The sequence below is a fragment of the Populus euphratica genome, unplaced genomic scaffold, assembly GCF_000495115.2.
Source record: "Populus euphratica unplaced genomic scaffold, PopEup_1.0 scaffold715.1, whole genome shotgun sequence".
Lineage (NCBI taxonomy): Eukaryota > Viridiplantae > Streptophyta > Magnoliopsida > Malpighiales > Salicaceae > Populus > Populus euphratica.
In genome coordinates this window covers 81,370-106,178 of record NW_011500579.1, presented here as the reverse complement: position 1 = coordinate 106,178, position 24,809 = coordinate 81,370, and the positions used below count along the sequence as shown (strand labels likewise).

At 33.0% G+C, this 24,809-nt stretch overlaps 2 protein-coding genes across 10 annotated transcripts; one reads left to right on the top strand and one right to left on the bottom strand.

Annotated features, from left to right (window-relative positions):
• Positions 1–6,983: 6,983 nt before the first annotated feature.
• Positions 6,984–14,733, top strand: HUB2 (histone mono-ubiquitination 2). Of its 6 annotated transcripts, none has more exons than XM_011012399.1 (19): positions 6,984–7,274; positions 7,920–8,081; positions 8,173–8,260; positions 8,406–8,636; positions 8,789–8,956; positions 9,148–9,341; positions 9,470–9,553; positions 9,650–9,769; positions 9,847–10,033; positions 10,115–10,275; positions 10,962–11,033; positions 11,330–11,406; positions 12,006–12,200; positions 12,446–12,518; positions 12,675–12,761; positions 13,118–13,255; positions 13,335–13,537; positions 14,069–14,231; positions 14,336–14,733. In XM_011012399.1, exons 1-19 carry the CDS (start codon positions 7,164–7,166, stop codon positions 14,465–14,467), a joined length of 2,646 nt encoding a protein of 881 aa, XP_011010701.1. In that variant the 5' UTR covers positions 6,984–7,163; the 3' UTR covers positions 14,468–14,733. The 6 variants fall into 6 exon arrangements, with proteins under 6 accessions (XP_011010701.1, XP_011010700.1, XP_011010703.1 ...); XM_011012398.1 differs by having other exon boundaries at positions 9,458–9,553; XM_011012400.1 differs by lacking the exons at positions 6,984–7,274; positions 7,920–8,081; positions 8,173–8,260 and having other exon boundaries at positions 8,614–8,705; positions 9,458–9,553.
• Positions 14,734–14,922: 189 nt separating this feature from the next.
• On the bottom strand, positions 14,923–23,023 carry LOC105115494 (splicing factor 1-like). Of its 4 annotated transcripts, none has more exons than XM_011012394.1 (9): positions 22,935–23,023; positions 18,799–19,154; positions 18,419–18,541; positions 18,268–18,307; positions 18,101–18,183; positions 17,233–17,310; positions 17,035–17,088; positions 16,683–16,817; positions 14,923–16,528 (listed from the first exon to the last, which is right to left on the bottom strand). In XM_011012394.1, the coding sequence occupies exons 2-9, from the start codon at positions 19,063–19,065 to the stop codon at positions 15,077–15,079; spliced, it is 2,232 nt and encodes a 743-aa protein (XP_011010696.1). In that variant the 5' UTR covers positions 19,066–19,154; positions 22,935–23,023; the 3' UTR covers positions 14,923–15,076. The 4 variants fall into 4 exon arrangements, with proteins under 4 accessions (XP_011010696.1, XP_011010697.1, XP_011010698.1 ...); XM_011012395.1 differs by lacking the exon at positions 22,935–23,023 and adding an exon at positions 22,841–22,921; XM_011012396.1 differs by lacking the exon at positions 22,935–23,023 and adding an exon at positions 20,396–20,497.
• Positions 23,024–24,809: the final 1,786 nt, after the last annotated feature.

Here is a 24,809-nt window from a genome sequence, read left to right as displayed (position 1 = left end):
CAGTCAACCAAGTATCTAACCAAAATTTAACATGATTACCATTACCCATTTTAAATTTACAACCATCTCGAATAAGAGAGCTATCAAGATCTGAGCTGGTAATAGTAGAGTTGATTCCTTGCCAAATCCCTGAAAGTTTTTTCTTGAATGTGGGCATCCCATTTATGAACTGAGGTCTGTATTTTGCCTTAATGAAATCTGCCCAACTAGGTTTCCTGGTTCTTCCATGGGATTTGAAATTGGAATGCACAGCTCTTCTAGATTTTGTTTCGGACAGAAAAGTTCGGTATCCAAGACATTAGTATAAAACCTAGCATGCATTCCTTGAGTCTTGACTCTTGAGGTGCTTTTCTTTTTTATGGTGGTTGAAAAATCTTCAGTTTTGAACATCATCATTACTTGATCACGACCATGAAACATCATCACGTCCACAACATTTCTTGACTTCAAAATCCAGATTTCACACATCCTATGTTGCTGTCAAAATGGTTTTCATACCCGAAGGTTGTCTAAATATAAGGCAATTCTCTTAGCTTCTAAATATAGTCTTTAAACTCTATCTGAGATGGAGCTAAGCTAGGACAAGTCTTCTATCATAGGTAAAGTAGATTTACCTGGATTAATACAGGTCAACTAACTTTTTTATTTTTTTAAAAAATAATATTATTTAAAATAAAATTAAAAAAATTAATGATTTTTTCCTGGCTGGCTATGGCATAGATTAACTTAGTTTTTTAATTGAATAACATCAAATTAATTATTTTTTTATTTATGTTAAAATTAGATCTAGTTTAGATCTTAGATTATTCAGTACATATAATGAATTAGAATTAACCTACTAGATAAGGTCAGATTTTAAAACAAGCTTATAAAAAAAGAGTTATAAAAATATCCTTTTAGTTGTTTAAAAAAGAAAGTTTAGAAAAAAAAGGGCTAAAATTAATAATTGAATTACTTATGAATCTTTTTTTTTCTATCTTAAATTATTATTCTTCTTGACTTCCATGAAAAACACATAATTGATTGGTGCTAAATTGAGGTAAAGTTCCTTTCATAATAAAATCTTAGAGTCTATTTGATAATATGATTGTGATTGCTTTTCAAATAACTTTTTATATTAAAATATATATCAATAATATTTTTTTATTTTTTTAAAATTATTTTCGACATCAACGTATCAGAATAATTCAAAATATATTAAATTTTAATAAATATCAAAATAATTCAAAATATATTAAATTTTAATAAAAAAATTAAACTTTTTAACGCATTTTTAAATAGTGTCTAATTCTTTATGACTTCATACGGCTGAATAAGTAAATAAATACTTGATCTGCTTTGATGACATTTTTAGTGACCTCAATTTTTTAAAAATAGATAGAGATAGAAGAATAAAATTTAGATGCTGGGTTTGAAGAATTTGATTGCATTTAAATAAAATTTATAAATAGATTTTGATCGCTTTCAGAGAGGACTTCCATAAATATTTTTCAATCTGTTCAAGAAAATCAACTAATATCATGAAATAAGGTAATTATTTGTTCTTATAATTATCTTATCATTCTTTTTAGAATAATGTTGTTTCCGTTTAATATAATCTTATAATATTCTGTCCACCTATAATCAAACACATACCCTAGAAAAGTGATCTAATAAACCACGCTGGGAAATCATGAGGATGAAAATTAATGAAAATAAAGTTTGAATTGTTCTTCTTCTTCTTATTCTTCTTCTTTTTTTTGCAGATGACGCATAGAATGAACGCAGATCCTGCTAAAGTTTTGTTTCATATACAAGAAACATCATAAATAAATGGTGTTATTAATTTGCGTCTTGAATAATTTATTCATGCATGTCCTGTCAAGCTTAGCTCGACAAAGCATTAATGTGAGATCATTGATGACTTAATGATTTTTTTTTTTTACATTGAATATTTAATTTTTTTTGAAATGTATTTAAATAATATTTTTTATTTTTTTAAATTTATTTTTAATATCAACACATCAAAATAATTTAAAAATATATAAAAAATAGAATTTTTAGAAACACACAGCCATGCCCACGTTCCCATATGCTTTATTAAACTAAGATTAAAACTAAATCAAATTTTAATTATAAGAAGTAAATTTGGTGATATGTACATGATTACATTCACCCTTTTAGTTGGTTAATAAAATCTAGTACCCAATTTATAAGAAATAAAAGGAATTACTTAATCAATGATTGCTCACTAAAATGATCACTTACTAGAAAAATTACATCTAATATTCGGTTTTTAAACCTGTATTAGAATGGTACCTTAATAAAACTATATGTTAACCAATTAATTATTGGATTAAAGAACTAGTAAACACTGAACCATTAAATTAGTAAATCACATATTTGCATTTTAATGGAAATTTTAGAAAAATTATCTCTTACTTATCAACTATTTTTAGATTAATTATGCAGGGACAGAACTAAGCATCTACTAGAAAGTTTATAAGTGAAATAAATAAATAAAAAAAAGCTAATTTTTGAACAAATTAATTCCACTAAATAAAGCTAATTTTTGAACAAATTAATTCCACTAAGATTTTTTCCCCATAAAATTAACTTGAGCAGAAACCATTCATAAAAAAATCCATAATTTTTTCCAATACATAATTTTTTTTGCCCCCTTTTGTTATGTCTTACTTTTCTACACTTTTATTTTATCTGGGAGTTTTTTCAGCATGCGTATTAGGTATAGATTGTGTGCTAATCCAAGAAGAAAAGGCAAAAACAAATTAGTTTTTGGATAGTGTATGTGAAATTAATAAATAAACCGGAAATTGACCACCAATTTTTGACCATGGAATGTTTAATGGACGAAAGTGCCCTTTTAACACACATATATATAAAATATTTTTTTATTAATTGAATTATCATGCATGGGTAAATTAAGGAGTCAACTTCAGGTTTCATCATCACCAAGGATTTACTTGAGAGGATAATTGTCAAAGATTAGCCTTTTTATGGAGTAATTAATTATCTAGACATTCAATCAATTAGTATTTAGCAAGATGATCATCTAAGTCAATTTATTTATATACTCTAATGTTCTACACATTGAGTATAAATGGTAGGTCATGTAAGCTGTATAGTTCCTTAACATTCAAGGGATGTATAATTTCGTGGCCAATTTCTTAACTTGATTTTCTTGCTAATTAATTTATAGCACGATAATGATGTAATTAAGTGTCCTTTCGAGAATCATTAATTTAATTATGACTAAAAATTCATAAATGTAGCTTTTAAATATTTAATAATAGTTTAAAAATTAACATCACAATTCTTTTCATGTGTTATTTTCAGAATTTAAATTTATAATTTTTCAAAAGCTACAACCACATGATTTTTCTAAACTGATATTAAACTCTGAAATCACTTTTTTGTTTATAGTTCGTAAAGCTCTAATCCTTTTTCATTTAAAGATGTTGTTATAAATGAAGATCCTATCTTAAGAAAAAAGAAAAGAAAAGAGCATTTAGAGCTTAGATGTTAAATCCAACTTATGGCATGACTGGATGTAGTGTCTCAATCATCATGTTATTAGATGAACTTATAAATTAACATATTGATTCATAAGTATGAGATTTTCTTTTAAAAAATTGAAGGATTGGAATTTTTTTTTATTTTTAAACTAATTGAGTTTTAGATGAGTAATTGATTAGATTTTAACTATGTTAATGAGCTATTTAGTTTAACTATAAATTTAATTGAGTTTAGAGCTAGGATTTTTTGAATTTTCAGGTTAATTAACTCATCATAGATTTAATAAGTATTATTCAGATAATGCCTCTCATGGCATGTCTTCCTCGATGCACTTTGCTTTCACAAGTTACAAGTATAATGTTTTGTGCAAGGAAAAGCAAACTATCAAATTAATGCTTGTGACCTGTGAGTGGAAACAAAAGACATTCTTAATTATTTAAAAAATAAAATAAAATATAAATATCCATAACTGTAGCCACGGTAAAAAGTAATTAGAAACATCTATAAAGTTTTTTGTACGAGTTCTAATAAAAAATATCTGTGAAATTGATTTTCTCCGATTTCCGAATTAGAAGCATCTTTTTTAGGGGGGTTTCCTTTTCAAATTAGAACCTAATTAAAAACATCTATGAAATTTATTTTTCATACAGACACGACGGATTAGAAAAAAATTGTTTTAGGCACTAATCAATCTCAATGGTAATTAAGTTCATGGATGTGACATTTTAGACTTAATAAAAGGGGTTAATTTGTCATTGGATCAATGAAGGAATTATAGTTGTTAAATGGGACACACTATTCCATTCTAGAAGACAGACTGCTAGCTCATCTTAGCGATAGCCAATATACGATGATGGTCAATCATGAATTCAAAGCTTAATCCTAATAACATTGCTTTTATTATCTATTCTATAATTTAGATTTCCACATTTTTTGGTTATAGTCTTATCCTTCCACGAGATGGTGGGATAATATTGTAGAAGTAGACGGTAGCTAGGAGATGGGAACACGAGATTGAATGGCCAGAAATTCAATAATATTGTAGAAGATGGTGCCGGAGAAATGATCAGGATTTGCATTAATTCTTTCTTCTCCATTGCCGGAGAAATATCAAGGAAGCTTCTTCCATTATAAATGATCGATCTCTTCCTAAACCAACATCAATGTGAATTGAAAAACAACTATCGGTTCAGGGCCTTAATGGTTATGTTAAGAGAATATCTGGTTGCATTTGAATAATGTTTTATGACATAATTAAAAAAATGCAACAAGGGATAAAAACTTAATTTTGTCGGGTAAATTTTCCTTATTTTCTTTTAAATTTGGCTCAATTTCAAATCATGAATTAGACTAGATTTTAAAATTATATTCGTAATTATTTAGTTAATAAAACTATATTAAATGATCATTTCAAATTAAAAATTTAAGTTATTACTTAAGAATTTATATTATTTTCTAACACACATCTCTCGAATAAAAATTTTTTTAACCTGAAACTTATATAAGCTCATACTACATTATAAAGAAAATAAAAATGATAAGATTCGAACTCTTCGAGACTCTGATATTATATTAAAGAATTACTTCAACCTAAAAATTTAAGTTATTAGGTGAGGTTATAATATATGATTTATATTATTTTATAATATTAAATTTATGTTTTTTTTCAAAATAAAAAAATACAAAAAATATGTTTTCTATATCTCTATAATCTCTGTTTTTATTTATTTATTTTAAGTCTTCAATTAAACACAAACACATCTTATGCCTAGTTTGTTTGGCAGAAAGTAATTTTCTAGAAATCAATTTCCAAACTTCCATGTGTTTATTTATTATTAGAAAAATTGATCAACAAAAAATATTTTTTAGTAAAAAAAAAATTTAACTTAGTTTTCAGGAAAGTGTTTTCTTTTTATTTTGGGAGGAAAATACTTTTTAAAAGTTGTGAAAAATTTATAAATATCATATTATTTGATCATTATAATAACTTTGGTCCGTACTTTTGATTTCTATATATTTTGTTTTGATTTTGTTTTAATTTCACCCCTTGTAATTTGATTTTTATATTAACCTTCGTACTTATTTTTATAATTGTTATTTTCTTTTCTCTTAGTATTTTTTTAATTGAAAATTTTTTTCTATCAAATTTGGTTCTTAATTTTTTTTATTATTACTTATTTTATTTGAAATAATTTATAAAATTTTAATTATTATTATTTTAATTTTATTATTTATTAGATTTGATCTCTATTATTTTGATTGTTATTTATTTTATTTGAGATAATTTATAAAATTATATATTTTTTAATTTCATTCACACTCAATCTTTTAATTTATAAGATTTATTTCTTATTATTTTAATAAAATTAAAAAAATATTAATAAGTTATTTTTCAACTTATTTAATATAACATAACCAAAAACTAAAAAATATTTTTCAATTTATTTTTCATGAAATTACCAAACATGAAAAAATAATTTATTTTTAAGAAATCTATTTAAAAAAATCACTTTAAAAAAATTATTTTCTAATAAATAAACAGAATCTAAATATTTATATTTTTCTTAATATGGGCCCGAGGAACACTATCTAATCTCTTAAATGAGGGAGGGGAGGCCTTAAAGTTTCAATTTTGGGCTGCCTTCGGCTTGTAAACAAGACAACCCCATTGCCTCCAAGCCGGGGAAAAAATTAAAAAAAAAAAATCCTTTACAAATTCAGGCATTGCAGCTCTCTGGAACCCACAATTGCCCATATCTCTAGGCCTAAAATGGCTGAGACAATTTGGACACATGAACAAATAGTTATAAGACTTTATTTGAGGATTAATTAGATCCAAGATGCAAATTGTGGATTAAACGAGTATACTGTAAGTTAGTTCAATTCAAATTTATATTTTTTAAATTCATGAAACATTCAAGTTTATTTTATATTTAAAATAATAAAAAAATAATTTTTTTAATAAAAAAATGACTCGAGCTAAAATTAAACCCTAGCTAGAATATGAGTAAGAAAAATATGTTTTACATTGAAGTTGAGCCTGTTTTTATTTTTTATTTTTAATTATTTTTTTGATGCTTTTAAATTATTTTAATATATCGATATAAAAAATAAAATTTAAAATTTTTAAAAATATATATTATTTTAATATTTTTTCATGTAAAAATTAATTTTTTAAAAAATCTTTCTTAAATTTTTAAATATTATTAAATTCTCAAATATTATTAAATTAGACTTATTGGTAACATCATCAAGTTAATATGACAAACCATGTTTAATTTTAAGGGTATTTAATGGTGTAGGAGTTATTATTTATTAAAATATTTTTTATGTAAAAATATATTAAAATATTGTTTTTATATATATATATATATCAAAATAATTTGAAAGTATTAAAAAATATTAATTTAAAATAAAAAAAATTAAATAGGACAAGATTCGGGTTTCTTCCAAACCGGTCAAGCCAGGTTACTACCGGGTTGGTCCCAATGGTCTCCACCTTGGCTTTATCTCTTAGATTCACTGTTCCTCTAGGGTTTCTGTTCTTGCAGTTTGTTTCTTCACTAAAGAAAAAAATGGAATTATACAGTAATTCTCTGGCTGCTTAAATATTCATATAGTAATTTAGTAAACGAAGAAACCCTTAAATGGAAAGCTCAGAATCAGAAGAGCCAGAGAAGAAGAGAACTCACTTGAATTCCCCGCTTTCGCCTACTATGGCTCGTAACTCTTCCACTTCTCCTCCCGATAACAAATCTGTAAAAATCTCTCTCCCTTTCTCCATTTCTGTTTCTATTCATGATTGCTTGCTAATTTCAGTTTGTTCAATAAATTTCTTGCTGCTTGTGCGTTTAGAATTTTTGAAGTAATTGGGATTGGTCATGTCAGGGCATGATTATGAATTAAACCCATGAGTTTTAGATGATTTAGAGCTTATGAATGAAACCCATTATTTGAAATAATCGCTGTGAATGGTGCAAAAGGATGCTTATAGCTTAACCCTATGAGCTTTGTTGTTGTTGTGATGGTGATTGATCAACACGTGATAGATTATTGAGGAAATTCGGAGCTTACTCTAAGCTGGGCTGTTGAAGTAATATCGGGATTGGTTTTTTCTAGGGCAGATTTTATGAAACTATTGATGAAATCCCTTTAGCTTGTCAAGCACTTATGGTGGAAAAAGGAGTCTTCAAGTGGTTTGTAGATGGATTTTATGGATAGATAGAAATGGATGGACATTACATGTGTTAGTAATTGGATAGGATTTTGCATTATGGGTTTTGAAATGGAGGTCTTTTTTGTCAGTTGGCACCGTTGTTTGTGCTCTCTCATTTTTATGATATGTCAAAGGCTGTCAGAAAATTCAATTTAAAAGCTTTGGTTTTTTTTTTGCTTCCATCCAGGTTGATGTTACAGTTCTTCAATGCCAGAATCAAAAGCTTGTTCAGCAATTAGATGTTCAGAAACATGAATTCCATGGTCTTGAAGCCAAAATTAAAGAGCTAAAAGACAAACAAGCTTCATATGATGGCATGTTGATCACAGTGAACAAGCTATGGAATCAGGTTCGAAGAGCAATTTTACACCTGTACATTTGCTAATGGTCCACTCCATTTTGTTACTGTTGTATTTAATTCGCCTGGTTCTGTTGTATAGTTGGTTGATGATTTAGTACTACTTGGCATACGAGCTGGAGGAGGCCAAGATTTTTTGCAAATCTTGGATCATGCAGATCATTCAGGAGGTACTAATCAGCATTTTTGGTTCTCTTTATGAGACTGTATTTTTGGTCGTTGTCACACCTATACAATCACTATACTTGAATATGGGTTTTTAGTTATTTATTTTGCATGCTATCATATGTTATATTAACTCGAGACAATTTCTAGGTTCAATTCCACCATGCCCTGCTGAGCAGATATTTCTCTGCAGACTGCTAAAGACTGATTCTATTCAAAGCAATGGAAATGACGGAATTGTTAGATCTGTAGAAGAAGCCCTTGCCTCACGACACTCTTCTACTATGGAGCTGATGAAATTTCTTGAAGATACTATTGATGCTCAGAGGGAAAAAACTGAGAGCATAGTAGAGAATTTGAATGGAAAGCTCTATACAGAAGGTCAGAAGAAATCTTGATGTGGAGTCCAATTGTTACTTGATCATTCTTCATATTTATTTCATATATTAGGTTAGTCTTTTTCTTCATTGATTTTTTAGTTCTTTCGTCATGAGTTTTTAATTTTTACTTTGTTGCATCTTTGTGATTTTCAGATGCCATCATCCAGTTGTCCAAGATTGATGATATGATGAAAGATGAGGCTAAGAACCTGCGTGAGGTGATTGATGTTCTCCACTCAAAGCATAAGGAATATTCTGATGAGATTCAGACTTGTATAAGCAACCATTCTACAGATCAATCTGAGATTAAACGAGTTGAAGGTCTCTGAGATAGGTTTTCAAATCAATGTGTATATTTTAACAATTTTATCAAATGCATGCAGTTAAACACAAATACAACTCTAGGATGTAAACTAACTTATTGTTAGTCAGTAACCCATTTCTCCATCTTCTATATTATGGCACATGATGAGTATCTTTTGAATGTGCATATGTTTTTCTTATGCTTAAAGGTGATTTGGAAGAGATCATGGCTGAACTTGAAGAAAGTAGAAGAAAACTAGTCAATTTGAAAATGCAAAAGGATGCAGCGGTTGGGATTCATATGCAGGCCCCAAGTACAGTAAATGGAAACTTGTCACCTGAAAAGACTGCAGATAGGTCGAAGCGTTTAAGGGAATTGAGGGATTCCCTTGACGAGATGAAGGTACTACTTAAACCATCTGTCCATTCATCTCTCCCTCTCCCTTTCTCTCTCTCTCTCATACACACACAACTCACCAACACTAACTAGCTAACTAACTGATCGGATATGCTTTTGAGGAAATGCTGCAGATTCTGGCAGCTGACCGTCTTTCCAAGCTTGAAGATGCACGAGATGAAAATCAGACCTTATCAAAAGAATTGGAAGATCTTGAAGTCTGTAAATATGATTTGATAGGAGAAATGATGTACTTGTTTTGCAAAGTAGCTGTTGTTTCGGTGGACCTAACTCGTAATATTATTTTTGCACAGAATGAACTCAAGGATGACAAACATATATATTCATCTCGTCTCTACAGTTTAGTAGATGATCAGCTCCAGCATTGGAATGATGAAATGGAAAGATACAAAACACTGACAGATTCGTTGCAGGTTATTTACCTTGTTTTTTCCTTTTTCTTCCATATGATTTTGTCACATGTAGTTCTCTTTTAAAAGTATGATTTCAGGTCGACAGGTCTTTTGTTGTGAGAAGGGAGAAAGAAGTGAAAGCAAAAATAGAGTCAGCAGATGCTGCAAGAAATACCATGGATACTGCAGTGCCTAGGATTGAAGAGCTCGAGCTCAAGCTGCGCAAGTGTATTATTGAAAAAAATGATCTTGAAATTAAAATGGAAGAAGCTGTTCAGGATTCAGGTGATTTTAATATCTACATTTGTTCCTATGGAAGATGTAATTTATGGGACATCTGGTTGATTAAGATGTTACCTGCTGCAGGGAGAAATGATATTAAAGAAGAGTTTCGTGTTATGGCCTCAGCTTTGTCTAAGGAAATGGGCATGATGGAAGCACAGTTGAACCGATGGAAACAGACTGCACACGAAGCAGTTTCCTCGCGTGAACAATCTAAATCACTAAAAGCATTGTTAAATGAAAAGGTTCCCTGCTATTTTTTGTATTGGCCATATCCTTTTCAATTATTACAACACAAAAATTGAGATAAATGACTTGATTTAAATTTCTTCTATTTGCCCTTCATTTTTTGTACTTCATTCTAAAGGTGGCTTTATAGTTATAAATATAGGGCTCTTAGTTTGAAGACGGTGGAACATTCACATGAGCCCATGAAAATGTCTCATGATGAATGCCATTTACTTGGTCAGCCATTTCCTTCAATTGTTTTTTGATTACTTAGTGCATCTGTCTTCATTTCTTTGTTCAGTTGAGCGGTTGAGCATTCTACATGTGAGCTTTCTTTAAGAGAAGATGTGAAAGGGGTTTTGGTGTTTCCAGGCAATTTCCTTGTTAGTTGATCTGATGAGCTTGATGAGGAGACTGCCAAGTCACAAGGAGTTTCTATATAAGTGTGTTGTAAATGATTATAGAAAAAGAAGGAACTGCCTGCATATTTTTAATGAAAAATAATCTATTAAAAGTGAGCTGTTTTCCCATGGATGAGTCAATGCTTAATCCACAGTCTACTAAATATTTATAAAATAAAGCTTGTCTTGTTTTCCTTCACTGTTTTTAGCTAAAACTACTGCTTGTCTGTTACCTTCTACTATCAGTCTCTATTTAATGGGCGTCTATGAAATTGATGATTTTCATTTCATTGTTGACGCAGACAAATGAACAAAAATGCTTAGCAGGCAAATGTGCTGAACAGGCGGCAGACATAAAATCTCTTAAGACTTTGGTAAGTACTTTATTTTGAACATGATTCCTCTTCATTTCTAATTTACAAAGGTTTATATTTCTCTCATGAACCTAAACAAATACCTTTTCTTTTCATATTCTTTGTATGAATCAACCAATTTGGGGAATCATATAATTGAGTGCACATGCAAGGAATTTGTGTACTTCTAGATCATTAAGATATAGTTAAGATGAATGCAATATTCCAAGCTTAGGGCAATAATGTTAAAAACATTCATGTGTTATGATACTCATGACTGAATTGACAACAGTTACTGAAGGGTATTAATGTTGCAGATTGAGAAGTTGCAGAAGGAGAAACAGGAACTGCAAATAGTCTTGGACATGTATGGACAGGAGGGCTGTGACAACAGGTACATTCTTTTGAGAGTTTGATATCATGCAACCTATTCAACAAGCTAATGTCCTTTGGGTTCTGTATAGTTTAAGCTGAAAATTAGCAAGACATTATTTTCGGTTCTAGCCAATGAAGGCTATAACACTTAAATTTGACAGACATGTATGGTACATTTTTTTAGTGTCATCATTTAAAAAGGATATTAAAACCCTTTGAAACAACGGATAATTGTTGCTAAACAGTTTGCTTCCTTCCCAATTTACCTTAGTGACATTATTAATTTGCAGTATAGTCCATTAAAGAAACAGAGCATAACTTTCTATTTTTTCAGAATTATGTTTACCTGGCAATTCATCTGAATTGGTGAATTAAAAGAGCACCTCTTTACGTGTTTGCTTGTTTGGATTTTTAATTTTTGCAAAATTAAATGGATAAAACCACTTGAGTAACTGCATAAATAAGAAGTTCAGAAATATGATGGTAGCTCAAATATTAATTTGGTTAGTTTAGGATTATTTTTTTTCCTGTTTCTTTTGACACATGCCTGATCTTGTTTGTGCTTCTCTGAGTCCTTTAAATCTCATGATTTTAATTTTTGAATTTTTTTGTTTGTAGAAATATTAATGAAATAAAAGAATCAGAACGTAGAGCTCGTACCCAAGCTGAAGTTCTGAAAAGTGCATTGGATGAACACAGTCTAGAGTTGAGAGTCAAAGCTGCTAATGAAGCTGAGGCTGCTTGCCAACAAAGGCTTTCTGCTACTGAAGCTGAAATAGCTGAATTAAGAGCCAAATTGGATGCTTCTGAGCGGTTGGTTGCTATTTCATCATAAATCTTTTGATTGGCTGGAAGATCTATTTTTTCATTTAGTTATGGTCAAATTTCGCATTAAGTTTACAAATAAATTCTCAATCCTCATTTTTTGTTCCTGGAGTATTTGCTCATACATCTACATTTCTTTTTTAAAATAAAACTTCACCCTCTTCTTTTTATAGAGATCCACTAGGAATTGCCTTGCCTGTACCTGACAATGTTCTGCAAACTATTACATGCAGAGATGTTTCAGAGCTTAAAGAAGCCATCAAAAGTAAAGACAGGGAGGCTGAGGCATACATTTCTGAAATCGAGGTATGTTGCTAATGTCTTGTTTGTTTCCCATGAAGCCATAAGTTCTTGTTACTTCCAGCAATTTTGGTTCCTTAGTACTCGCCGCTATCATTTCCCCTTCTAATCTCCATACTCACCTATCTCACCACCCTGATACTTAATTCTTTACTCATCCAGAACATTGGCCAAGCTTATGAAGATATGCAGACACAAAACCAACACTTGTTGCAGCAAGTCGGTGAGAGGGACGACTACAATATCAAGGTTTGTCTTATAGTTCCCTGTCTTTATTATTGATTATCAAAACATTGCTTATTACTTTGTTAATTGGTTGGGGAAAAAATAGACGACCTTCTAGGCTAAGTGGTAGTGAAATTTGCAGTGTGTGATGTTCAGCCTTTCTTTTTCATGTGCCAGAGGTGGCCAAGCTAGCCCTTCAGTTTGCTGTGGTGGTCGGTTTGGTCATTTCCATGGCAATATAAGCCTGTCACACCCCTATGCATGCCCTGCCAACTACTTTGAACCGCTAATGCTAACTGCTAGCTTTGGTGAAAAAACAAAGTAGTTTAGTTGAAATGTTGACTTCTGATCTCTAATTAGACTGAGGTTTAAAAATGCAGCTGGTATCTGAGAGTGTGAAGACAAAGCAAACTCAAAACTTTCTACTCTCTGAGAAGCAGGCACTGGCAAAGCACCTTCAACAAGTTAATGCTTCAGTGGAATCATTAAAATTGAGGATTGCTCAAAGTGAAGAGCAGGTAATTTTTGTTTGAAAACATCGTGCAGGATTTGTCTTTTTGTTAATTTCTCTTATCAATTAGATGTTGAATCTTGCAGATGAAGCATTGTTTGATAGAGGCAGTTAGATCTACTGAAGAAGACAGACGTCTTGCAATCAATCTTGAAAGTGCACGGTGGGAATTGATGGAAGCTGAGAAGGAGTTGAAGTGGCTTAAGTATGCTGTTTCTTCTTCTGAAAAGGAGTATGAGCAGGTCCAGAAGAAGATAAATGAAATCCAAACGGAACTAGACAGTGAAAGGTGAGGCGTCTTTCTTTTTGACAGTTAGATTTGAAACTTCTGTGCATTGCAGAGTAGCATGGTGTTTTATACGTTGGATAGAAGACAAGGGCTTTATAGTTTTTGCTCTAGAATGCGACTTTTGTTTTTTTTTTTTGAACAACTTTGCCTTGTGCTCATATAGGTAATTATACTTTGCATTTGCATATGGATTATAGTTTTGGTTAAGCTGAATTTTGTGGTCTAGTTGGTGCTCTGTATCGGGCTTTTTAAGTAATTGCTGTGCACATCTTACACTTAACAAGAGTATGTTATAGTTTATGATTGAAGTTTAATGGTCGGTGAAGGTGTGGTAGGTTCTGTTAATTGTGTGAGGAGAAAAAACGCACATTAAGCATTTGGTACTGTAACATGTTAACTGTATTTGTATTTTTACTTGGCTTTTCTGTGCCTTCTTGCTTTTCTTTGTCTTCTCTTCCCTTTATTTTTTTTTAGAAAAAGAACTTTCTGCAAGCCTAATATCTACCTGACAAGGGAATTTTGCTATGCCAGGAGTGAAAGGAGAAGGCTTGAGGAAGAGCTCATGGAGGTGAACAATAAAGTTGCTGAGTTGACTTCTGAAACTGGTGCGGCTGCAATACAGAGACTTCAAGATGAGATAAAAGATTGTAAAAGTATTCTCAAGTGTAGTGTGTGTTCTGACCGGCCTAAGGAGGTGAGTGAACTTTCTGGCTGTTTTTTTTCACCTGATGACCTTGTCATTGTTCTTATAGATGGCTTGAAAGGCTGACTATTTTGGACTCGCTTTATATGTGGCAGGTTGTGATTGTGAAATGCTATCATCTGTTCTGCAATCCATGTATCCAAAGGAATTTAGAGATTCGCCATCGGAAATGCCCTGGATGTGGAACTGCATTCGGTCAGAATGATGTTCGGTTTGTTAAGATATGAACAAGCCTCTTGGGTTGTTGTTGAAGTTAGGTTTAGCATTTATTGCTTGTCATAGAAGTTGATGTCCAGGGTTAATTATCTGATGTGAGAACTAATGGTCTCATGTAACAAGATTGAAGATGAATTTATGTTCCGATGTAATTATTTGACCGATCGTGTGTCTGTAAATATATAACACGAAAAAGAAAAGCCCAGGGTGCTATTCTTCAATAGTTGATTTGTAAATGCTAGATGCCGGGCCTCACCGTCTCGGTTTCTTTTGTTCTTATGGCTTTGTAGAGGTATTCCTAGTATACGCCGAGTGGATTTGACTCAATAGGCAACGGTAGACATTTTGGGAAATGTTGAATTTTAGCCATACAAGGTCTAACCATGAGATCAGCTCTTTTATCTCCCACTGTCTAGTCATCAGGGAGTTATGCATGAAATTGTTCAATCTATTACCCTTTCGAACATTAGATGAAACGAAACGCATTTATAAATTTGTCGAGGTCAGAGGGAGGGAGGGGGAATGCCAAATTTATCTATTTCAATGATGAAGAAACTAACATTGGCGGTCACATGATTTCCTCACGCGTTCTCCTAGGACATCCAGTAAGGTACGCAAAATTACAGTGGATCATTCTCTGGCTTGCTCACGTCTCCTAGATTACCTCCTTGCCGTTGAGACGCAGTTGACACAGGAGTTGGAGAAAATGGATCATAAACATGCTGACCTCCGTGGAATGAAGCTGGTCTAGCAAATGCCAAGGAGATGATAGGCTGCTGCTTCGGAGCAAATGCTTGTCCTCGAGGAGCTATTGGAACTGGATAATTCTGCTGAAGTTGCAAGGGGTTTCCCGGTCTGGGAGGTAAAGGACCTTTTAAATAGGGCATGTGGGGAGTTGAACTTAAGTTCCCCGACACCATCTCCATGACTGGTTGTCCAAATGAATTTGCATTTGAAAATGCTGGAAGGCCGAGGGGAAGCGAGGGACCGGTAGGATTTCCAACAAAGGGAACTTGACCCATTTGATTGCTGACATGTGGTCTAGGAAACATCTGCCTGCCAGGTAGAGGAGTTGAATTAGGGACCTCAAAGTGAGAAGGTGGTCCTTGAGGTGCTGGCGATTGCATCGTGGGTCTAGGAAGCGGACCGTTTTGAGTAGCATGATGACTGCTAAGCCTGGGAGATATTTGGGGAGCTGGATTCTGCAGATGATGTGATTGAAAAGTAAAATCACCAGGACCAGAGTGCTGTATTTTTGCACCTGTTATTGTGGGTGATCTCATGGGAGCAAAATTTGAGCTAGTTCCAGAGAAAGCTCCTACAACTACTGAAATTGGCGTGGAACCAAGTACCGGGCTTATGGATGAAATTGGCAAAGGTGCAACCAGTGAAGATTGGATTAGGGTAGGACGATTCATAGAAACACTGTGTGATTGCAGAGAGGATGGTCCCGGTGGGAAGGTTACAGGAGAAACCATATTAGCTGCATTTGGAGGTGGCGCATTGGATGGAAAACCTAGCTGTGGAACAGTAGGCCATGGACCAGGTGAGGGAACTATAGGAATTGTTGTTTGTCCCATGTTGACAAAACCTAATGATGCCGGAACACTTGCAGGAGATCCAGACCACCCAGAAGGGACTAATAGCCCATCATGTGAACCACTTGACGAGGGTTGAAGTACTGGTGGCCTTGCAACAGAGTACAGCCCTGTTGGGTGGGGCTGGCTACCAGTAAAAGATCGAGGCTGTGGAGTAGGCATGGAAAAATTTCTAGGCTGATATGGATTTGAAAAGCCCTGTGCCAGTCTAGGCCCGAATAATGAAAGCATGGTTGAAGAATTGAAAGATGCTGACTGTAAAGGTATAGGATTGTTTAAAACTGGTGCTGAAGAAGTCTGAGGGGAAATTAAGCCTGGAGGTGGATGTAGAGGTGTGGCAGCAGGGAGCCATGAATTTTGATATTGGAACTGGCCTTGTTGAGGAGTAGAAGATAGCACCACTCCTTGGTTTACAGCAGTAGAGGCCGCCTGATTCTGACTAACATTTGCATTATCCCCAGCCGCTAAATTTCCCTACACAAAAGGTGATGATAGTTAGTCTAAGACCAAATCGCCTGCAGAAGTTAAAAGTAAAAAAGCATATACAATCCAGCTGTAAGATGCAAATGGACAACTATAAACAAACACACAAGTAATTTTCCGTGATCTTCAGTTCAGTGAAACTCACTGATACTGAGGTGATTAGCAATTCAATCAGGACAACAGCTGCGTCAACTTTCTCAAATGTGTCGGCTGTTACAAGAACACTCAACTCCTCATAAGCAACCTGAGTCTCATTGCCATCAGATGGAGAAATCTCAACCTGGAAAAAAAGTTCAAAATTATGGATACAAATGCCAAACACATTATACTTTAAGGAAGATATTTAGATACAGATGTTTCAGCAGTTAGATAGGAGTAAAAATCTCATTCACAAAAAGAAGACTAAAATGAACAGAACAATTAGAGGGGGAGCAAGAAGAGCAAGTTTATGACCAATTATCCTAGGAAGATAACTTCATACTAAGAGGATGAGTTACCTTCTCTCCTGTATGCGTGTTGGAACCATGTACTTGTATTTTGGCTCCAGTTTCCTATTCACAAAATCAGCAATTGAACATGGATAACTGAAACGGACAACTAATATCAAAGAAGCCGGGGTCCCTCAAAAGAAGAGGAAAAAAACACAATCCCATGTTTTCTCAGAAGCAGACAGGGGCATCAACCAAAGGATATACCTTTTCTAATCGCTTCTGAGTCTCGCTTCCAAGCCCAAATATTAGACCAATAAAATTATATCCAGGATACTCCTTGACCTGCAGAGGCAACATACCATAACCTTACACTTGTCATGATGTAGCAATATTACTCTCAAAATAAGTGACTGTGGCAACAGCTTGGTTATGAAATAAAAGAACACATAGCAGATGGGCGGCATTCACTTGGTGTCTTTAAACAATAACAGCACACAGATTGACCAAAATAAAGAACAAACATAATGAAGCTCAATCCAGCTACTGGCGTCCAGCATATCTAGTGCATGCTATTTCTAATGACTGTATAGGGAATTTTGCAGACCTCAAATTAAATCCCAATCTGGCTTCAGAAGTATCCATTCAAAATTTGAAGTAATTTACTCTTCATATCCGTAGGTTTGTAACTTAAAGTCTTGCACCCCAGCTGGCACATACATTATGTCCAAAAAATAGGTAGCAACAAGTAACTAGCTATAAATAGGAAAGCAAGCAAACACCACAGGTAAAAATAAACAAAAATAACAAAAAAATACCTACTGCTAAACCATTGCCAATAAATTCCTGCTAATCCAAACTCCTTACCTTATCTTCATTCTATGATAAAATATATAGGATAAAGCAAATGTTCATGGTTATTCTCAGGAAGGTTTACAAATTTGTCATAAAACTGCTCTTACGAAAGCAGAAGGTATCTTTTCATGTCGAGTATGGAAAAGGAGACAGGAAACGAGACCATCTAAACATTACTTACAGGGATGGGAACTGTGGTCTCTTTTAGCGAAGGCATATAATTGGGTGGAGCCTTGTAGCTTGGAGAGACAGGAAACGAGACCATCTAAACATTACTTACAGGGATGGGAACTGTGGTCTCTTTTAGCAAAGGCTTATAATTGGGTGGAGCCTTGTAGCTTGGATTCAATATAAGTATCTCACCTGGAAAATCAACAAAGATAGAATCAAGCCAGACATAACAAAATGGAAAAAGTAACATGATTTGATGAGAAACATCAAACATGCCTATAGCTTCCTGTTTTTCAAGTTCCAAGATCTCAGAGTTCTACACACAATAAGTCCGACAATAAGTTCTTGATGTCAAACAAAGAGTAATTAAAGTACTAATAAGGTCAATAGAAGATGAGCATCAATGCAAAATCAATAGCAACTTCACCTTGGTATGGATTTGTGGAATCGAAGATTTGCGATCTTCAAGCTCATTGGAGTCATGTGAGTCTCCATCCCCGGGTTCTGGAATTCCCAATTCCAGTTGTTGCACAATTTGATCCACTCGAATCTGCCCAAAATTTTTATATCACTTAGTGGCACCTGGAATGGGAAGCTTCAATTGCCTCCAACTGAGCAATATATTCTCCCACAAATTGAGGCGATAAATGCCTTGAAGCCATTTTAAATTTAGGAGATTAAATATTTTAAAAAATGAAAATCCAGGCAACTAAAAATTGGAAATTAAAAGCTCAAATGAGGGGGTTATAATATTCAAAAGAACAGGATAAAAATGAAGATTTACATGCGATGAATTCCAAATTTTACCTGGTATGCCAAGGCTCTTCCCCTTTTAACGGAAGCATCTTTTGTTAAATCAGGACCCCATTTGGTTTTCCTCTGAACCTGTTCCTGATTGGTACTTTCTCCGTTCACTGCATTTTTACTACCCGGCTTTTTACCTCCTTTGACGATGGAAACTAATGAACCCAAAAGTTTATTTTTAGGGATAACAAACCCTGACTTGGCTGCAAATAAAGACACCTTGGGACCACTAGTTGTCGATGCACTGGATGAAGAACTTGTTGCAGTCATCTTAATACTTTGAAGCTCAAACGCAGATGTCTTGTCTACCTACACTCATTCCATTCTCTGGATACCTTTGCACGGCGAACTAGACACGGCTGCCACAAATATACAAACTGATTATAATCAAAGGACAGTATACTCCGGGACATAAGTAAGACATTGTCTTTCAATTCTAAATTAAAACACCAAAAAGGATAAAACATCAAATTCACAAGCAAGTCAATTCATTTCGTAAGACACTATAACCACTTACAGATTCCAAACTAAATCCATATCATACGTTGTTATTTAATTTTTAACTCACGTTTTGATAAAAAAAAAAATTTAAAAATAGTTTACCTATAGCAATAATATAAAACATTAAGATTAATATTAAAAAAATAATATATTAAGGAGATAATTACTGAATTATGTAATATAAAATACTATAAATATATAATCTGATTCTGGTTATAAAAAATAATCACTATAATATAAAATAATATATATATAGGATTTGTTAATGTTAATTATAAAAGATAATCTCTATAATAATTATTATAATATTTCCTTAAATAATATGTATAAAATTTTTTTATATAATTGAATCTCCAGCAATATACATAAGGGAAGAAATTAACAAAAGAGAACAATTTAGATATATGAAAAATCACAGGCAAACAAAAAAATCCTAACCCTATTTTCATTAAAAAAAGGGTCACAGTACCCCCACTGCCGGCAAAAAATGAGCAAACAAACCGATCCCCATCTCTTTTGATTTTCTTCTTCCTGAGTCGCCGGACACAAGCTCCCTCTCTGACCAGAACTCCCTCTCTTAGTCTTCTGAACTAGAGACCTACCCCCATCATCTTCCCCAAAACTAGTTCTCTAGATCTTCTCCCTTACCCAAGCTACCACCCCCTTTCCTTGACAAAGAAACCATTTCATCTCTCGGCCAACCCCCACTCTTTTTTGGCCAAAACTAGAGAAACAAAGTCTCACCGAAAGCCCCCTCCATAAACACCAGCCCTCACTCCCCTTTCTTGCTGTAAGCATGCACCATCCTCCTTACCTTAGAGCTTCAAGCATTTCGATAAAAAGATGAGTGAAATTCCCAGTTAAGCATTCACATAGTGCAAAGCTGGTAGGAGGAGGAAAAGACCATAGTCTCATTTGTTCGCTAAAGGTAGGTAGTGGAGTCGGAGCAACTAAATCTATGGAACATAGAAAGAAAGTGGGATTTCATCATATATCTGTAAACTACACACACACACGAAAACAAAAAAAAAAAAAGTGAAAAACCCAGAGAGAATGAACACGAGAGCAAGACATGGACAAGCAAAAGGAAAGAACATACACAGAAGAAAACATAGAGAGACCAACGAGCACGCATTTGTCATTGCCTTCATCCCTTCGTTTCTATCTCCAGTTTCTTCTCCTCTAGCGGTGCAACTTTTTCTTCCATTGGCACGGTGAGCTCTGGTAAGCAATAACAACACCTCCTCTTTCTGCACCAATAGCGTTCACACCAGTTAGACCAAGGGTGCAACTTCTTCTTTGCCAGCGCAACAATCTCTTCACTGGCGCTTCTCAACAGCCTAGTAGTCTTCAACCGACTACAACCATGGGGGAAAATGAGATGAGGGCAGCAACCAATCGTCTCCCACTTCACCTCCAGCCACTACCTAACAGGTAAGTCTTTCTTTCCCTGTCTTTACCGAATTAATTACCCTACCACTATAGCATGCACATGCAAGCAACTATGGCAGGAGAATCTGTTGCTGGTTTGGGGCAGTAATCAGGTTGGGGTTTTTTTGTCTTTAATTGCAATTAACTGTGATGCTTGTGTTTCTTTAAAAAAATAAATATAAAAAATGTTTTTGTATGTTGGATACGGCCAATATCCTAATATATTTTGAATGTTCTTTTCATAAAAAAATATTGAAAGTTTTAAAAATGTGTACGTTCTTTTCATAAAAAAAAATTGGAAGTTTTAAAAATGTGTTTCCACATAAATTTCTTAAACATAAAATTTATTTTATTATATTTCTGGATTTTACAATATATTTGTAAAACTCGAAAGGGCATTGACCAATATTCCAAACAAATACAAAAATCTTAATTTGAAGAGAAGTTATTTATTATTCACTGTTAATATTTGGATAAAAAAACTTTAAATGATAAATACTTAAAATAATTTTCTAGAAATAATAAGCCATCACACATCATTGAAAAAAACCTTGATTATAATCAAGGACATTTCAATTTTTTTTTACTTCACAATATATGAGCCATAAGAATATGAAACACTAAGACAAAAATAGATTTTTAAAGTGTCTTGAATTTCCTTATATTTTTAAATTTTTGTCCCTCTTCCTTGCGATTTACAAGTCGTAAAATCTTGAAATACTAGAAAAAAAATAAGCATTTAAAACACATGGAATCTCTTTGAATTTTCATCTTAATAAATTTAATTTGAATCAAATCTAGAAAAACTTATAGGATTAGAAAACACCAACATTATAGTAATTATAAGGCAAATCAAATGTTAAACAACTTTTCTTAGATAATATGTAATGAGTATGCTAATACTTTTTTTTATACAACTAATCCCTTTTTTTATAATCTCTAAAATATTAATCACATAAATTTCTTAAACACAAAATTTATTTTATTGCATTTCTGGATTTTACAATATATTTGTAAAACTCGAAAGGGCATTGACCAGTATTCCAAACAAATACAAAAATCTTAATTTGAGGAGAAGTTATCTATTATTCACTGTTAATATTTGGATAAAGAAATCCTAAAGAGATAAATATCTAAAATATTATTGGAAATAACTTGTTGTTATTCACTATTAATATTTGGATAAAAAAACTTTAAATGATAAATACTTAAAATAATTTTCTAGAAATAATAAGCCATCACACATCATTGAAAAAAACCTTGATTATAATCAAGGACATTTCAATTTTTTTTTACTTCACAATATATGAGCCATAAGAATATGAAACACTAAGACAAAAATAGATTTTTAAAGTGTCTTGAATTTCCTTATATTTTTAAATTTTTGTCCCTCTTCCTTGCGATTTACAAGTCGTAAAATCTTGAAATACTAGAAAAAAAATAAGCATTTAAAACACATGGAATCTCTTTGAATTTTCATCTTAATAAATTTAATTTGAATCAAATCTAGAAAAACTTATGAGATTAGAAAACACCAATACTATAGTAACTATAAGGCAAATCAAATATTAAACAACTTATCTTAGATAATACGTAATGAGTGTGCTAATACCTTTTTTTATACAACTAGTTCCTTTTTTTATAATCTCTAAAATATTAATTAGGATTCTTAGTAATCAGAATTTCTTTATTCACAAAAACAAAAAATCCTAAGGTTGTCTTGCTCAGCCGCGAGACAGACTATACTCAACTCAAAATTGTTAGATTTGTGTAAGTTACACTTGTTTCAATCAATGGAGCTAAAAAAAAAATCTTGAAAAAAAATTCCTTCATGATTCTACAATACAGCATCAAGAAAATATCCAGGTTTCCAAAAAAAATTCAAAATTTTCTCAACCCGGGTTTTCTTTCTTGATGTAAAAGGAAAGATTCAAAAGAGCAAGTAGGAAAATACCAAAAATAAATAAAATAAATAAGCATCTCATGATATATATTTAATTAAATTTCTTTTTTCTTAATAGAAAAGAAAAAAGCAGAAATTTTGTTAAACTATTTAGCTAACAACAATATTATACGGTTTCTATGCAAAATTTAGAGACAAACAACTTCTTACTTCACTGCTTAATTACTATTTGATTTTCTCATGGAAAAAAAAAAACTTGTTTTCCATAGCCCTGAGAAAATATCTACACAGAGTCAAAGGGTACCTTCAAATGGAAGAGACGATTCCAAAAAGGCGGATTACTTGAGAGAGACAATACAGTCTGAGTCCCCCTGATGAAACTCGATGCAGAGCAAAGCAGACTCATGAGGCTTTTATACGTGCACAAACTCAAGCTACATCTTCATTTCGTTGGAGACTTTGGGCTTGGATTTTATGAATCATTCTTGATTGGGACAAAATATGGGCCTACAACGATCTTCTTTTCTTAAAAACCTCTGGCCCTGTTACTGAAAATGTACCCTTAGATGAGAGGTGCTCTAATGTTTCATGCATATTCGGCCCGGCCCAGGGCCTGGTCCAAAAATAGTTATTGGATCACCAACTCAGCCAATATTAATTATTTCTTTATCAGAATGATTTCGTGTCGTTCTTTTTTTTTTGTTTTTGAAAAACATTATTAAAAATTGACCTAATTAAGTTTTTTTCTGGATTTAACTAGATGTCAAGTATCAACTCGACAAATCAACCAAATCAATATTTTTTTTGGTAAATTATAACCCGACCCGAGTAAAACATACTTCAGGTAACATTTTCCGAGTCAACTCAGTTCGGATTTAATAATTATGGTTTCCTGTCAAATGTATGAATCCAGGACAAATCACTGTTAGTTTAACTGGTCACAGCGCTTACATGCTATGCTATCTCCTCCATTATATGTTTCAAGACCTAATAAACCGATCTCATCAAGGACACTTGCAAGTTAAATCACATTGCTGCTGTGAACCAAAAGGAAAATATTTTACCACATCAACTCGATTTTCATGGACACTGGCAATTTTTTAAGGGGAGAAAATGAACACTGATTTACAATTCAGCTTGTTTTTGTGATTTCTTCTAATACAAAAGCTCTGGATTCCATGATGGTGACAGAGAAACACAAATTCTCAGTTCATTGACTAAATCTGAAACCATGAAACTTCTGATCAACACTGTTCTATTAGTAACTCTCTTCGAATCACGCCAGCACTGGCAAAAGTCGTTCTCACCCACAAAAAATGTAAAAAATCCCATGCCAGAGCTCTATTCAAAACTGCTCGTGATTCATGCATCTCACATCATGGTTTTACAAGAAAAGCAGAAAAAGAACTGTGGGGAGTTTTGCAACTGCCATTTTCGAGAACTTGATCGATGGTTTATGGGCACTTCCATTCCACTGTGGTTTTGCACCCAGATAATCAAATGGGCAAGTAAAATGGAAAAAATTCTCGGGTCAGAGAAGCTTTCATCTTGCTAAACAGGAACACTCCATTCAAGCTTTAAGTGAAAGGGTAGAGGTTTGAAAAGAGCAAACTGCCAAGAAGGACGCACGCTGTTGGATACGCCCAGATCATGTATCCCGGCCATGTCTTATTCATACCAGGAGATATCATTAAATGCGATGCAAACCAGTAGAGAGGAGGACTGGCTGGCAAAAAACGAGTGGAAACCTGGTAATTATCAAGCAACAGGAACAAATTAAAAGATTCCCAGTTACATTAGAAAACTTGATCCATTTGTCAGAGGCCACAAATTATGCAAAACATGGTGAGTTTGGGTCAGTCTAGCCTGTTCGTGCGTGACAAAAAGTGCTGTGGCTACCATGAACACCAAGCGCAGAGAACAAGGGAGGATGAAGGCAGACAAGCTTAGCTTATTTAATGGATCATATTCATTCGGGACAGGAGTACATCTCTCATCATTATCCCCCTTGATCTTCTGCCTCCTCTGCCTAAAATTATGTTTTCTTGTTACAAGCATGATCTTCCAAAATATTGTTAATTCATGGACAAAAAATTCAACAGAGTTGACATTATGATACTTAATTCTTTATTCAACAGAGAAACACTGTTATTAGAACCCATGGTACCAAGCTTTGAGA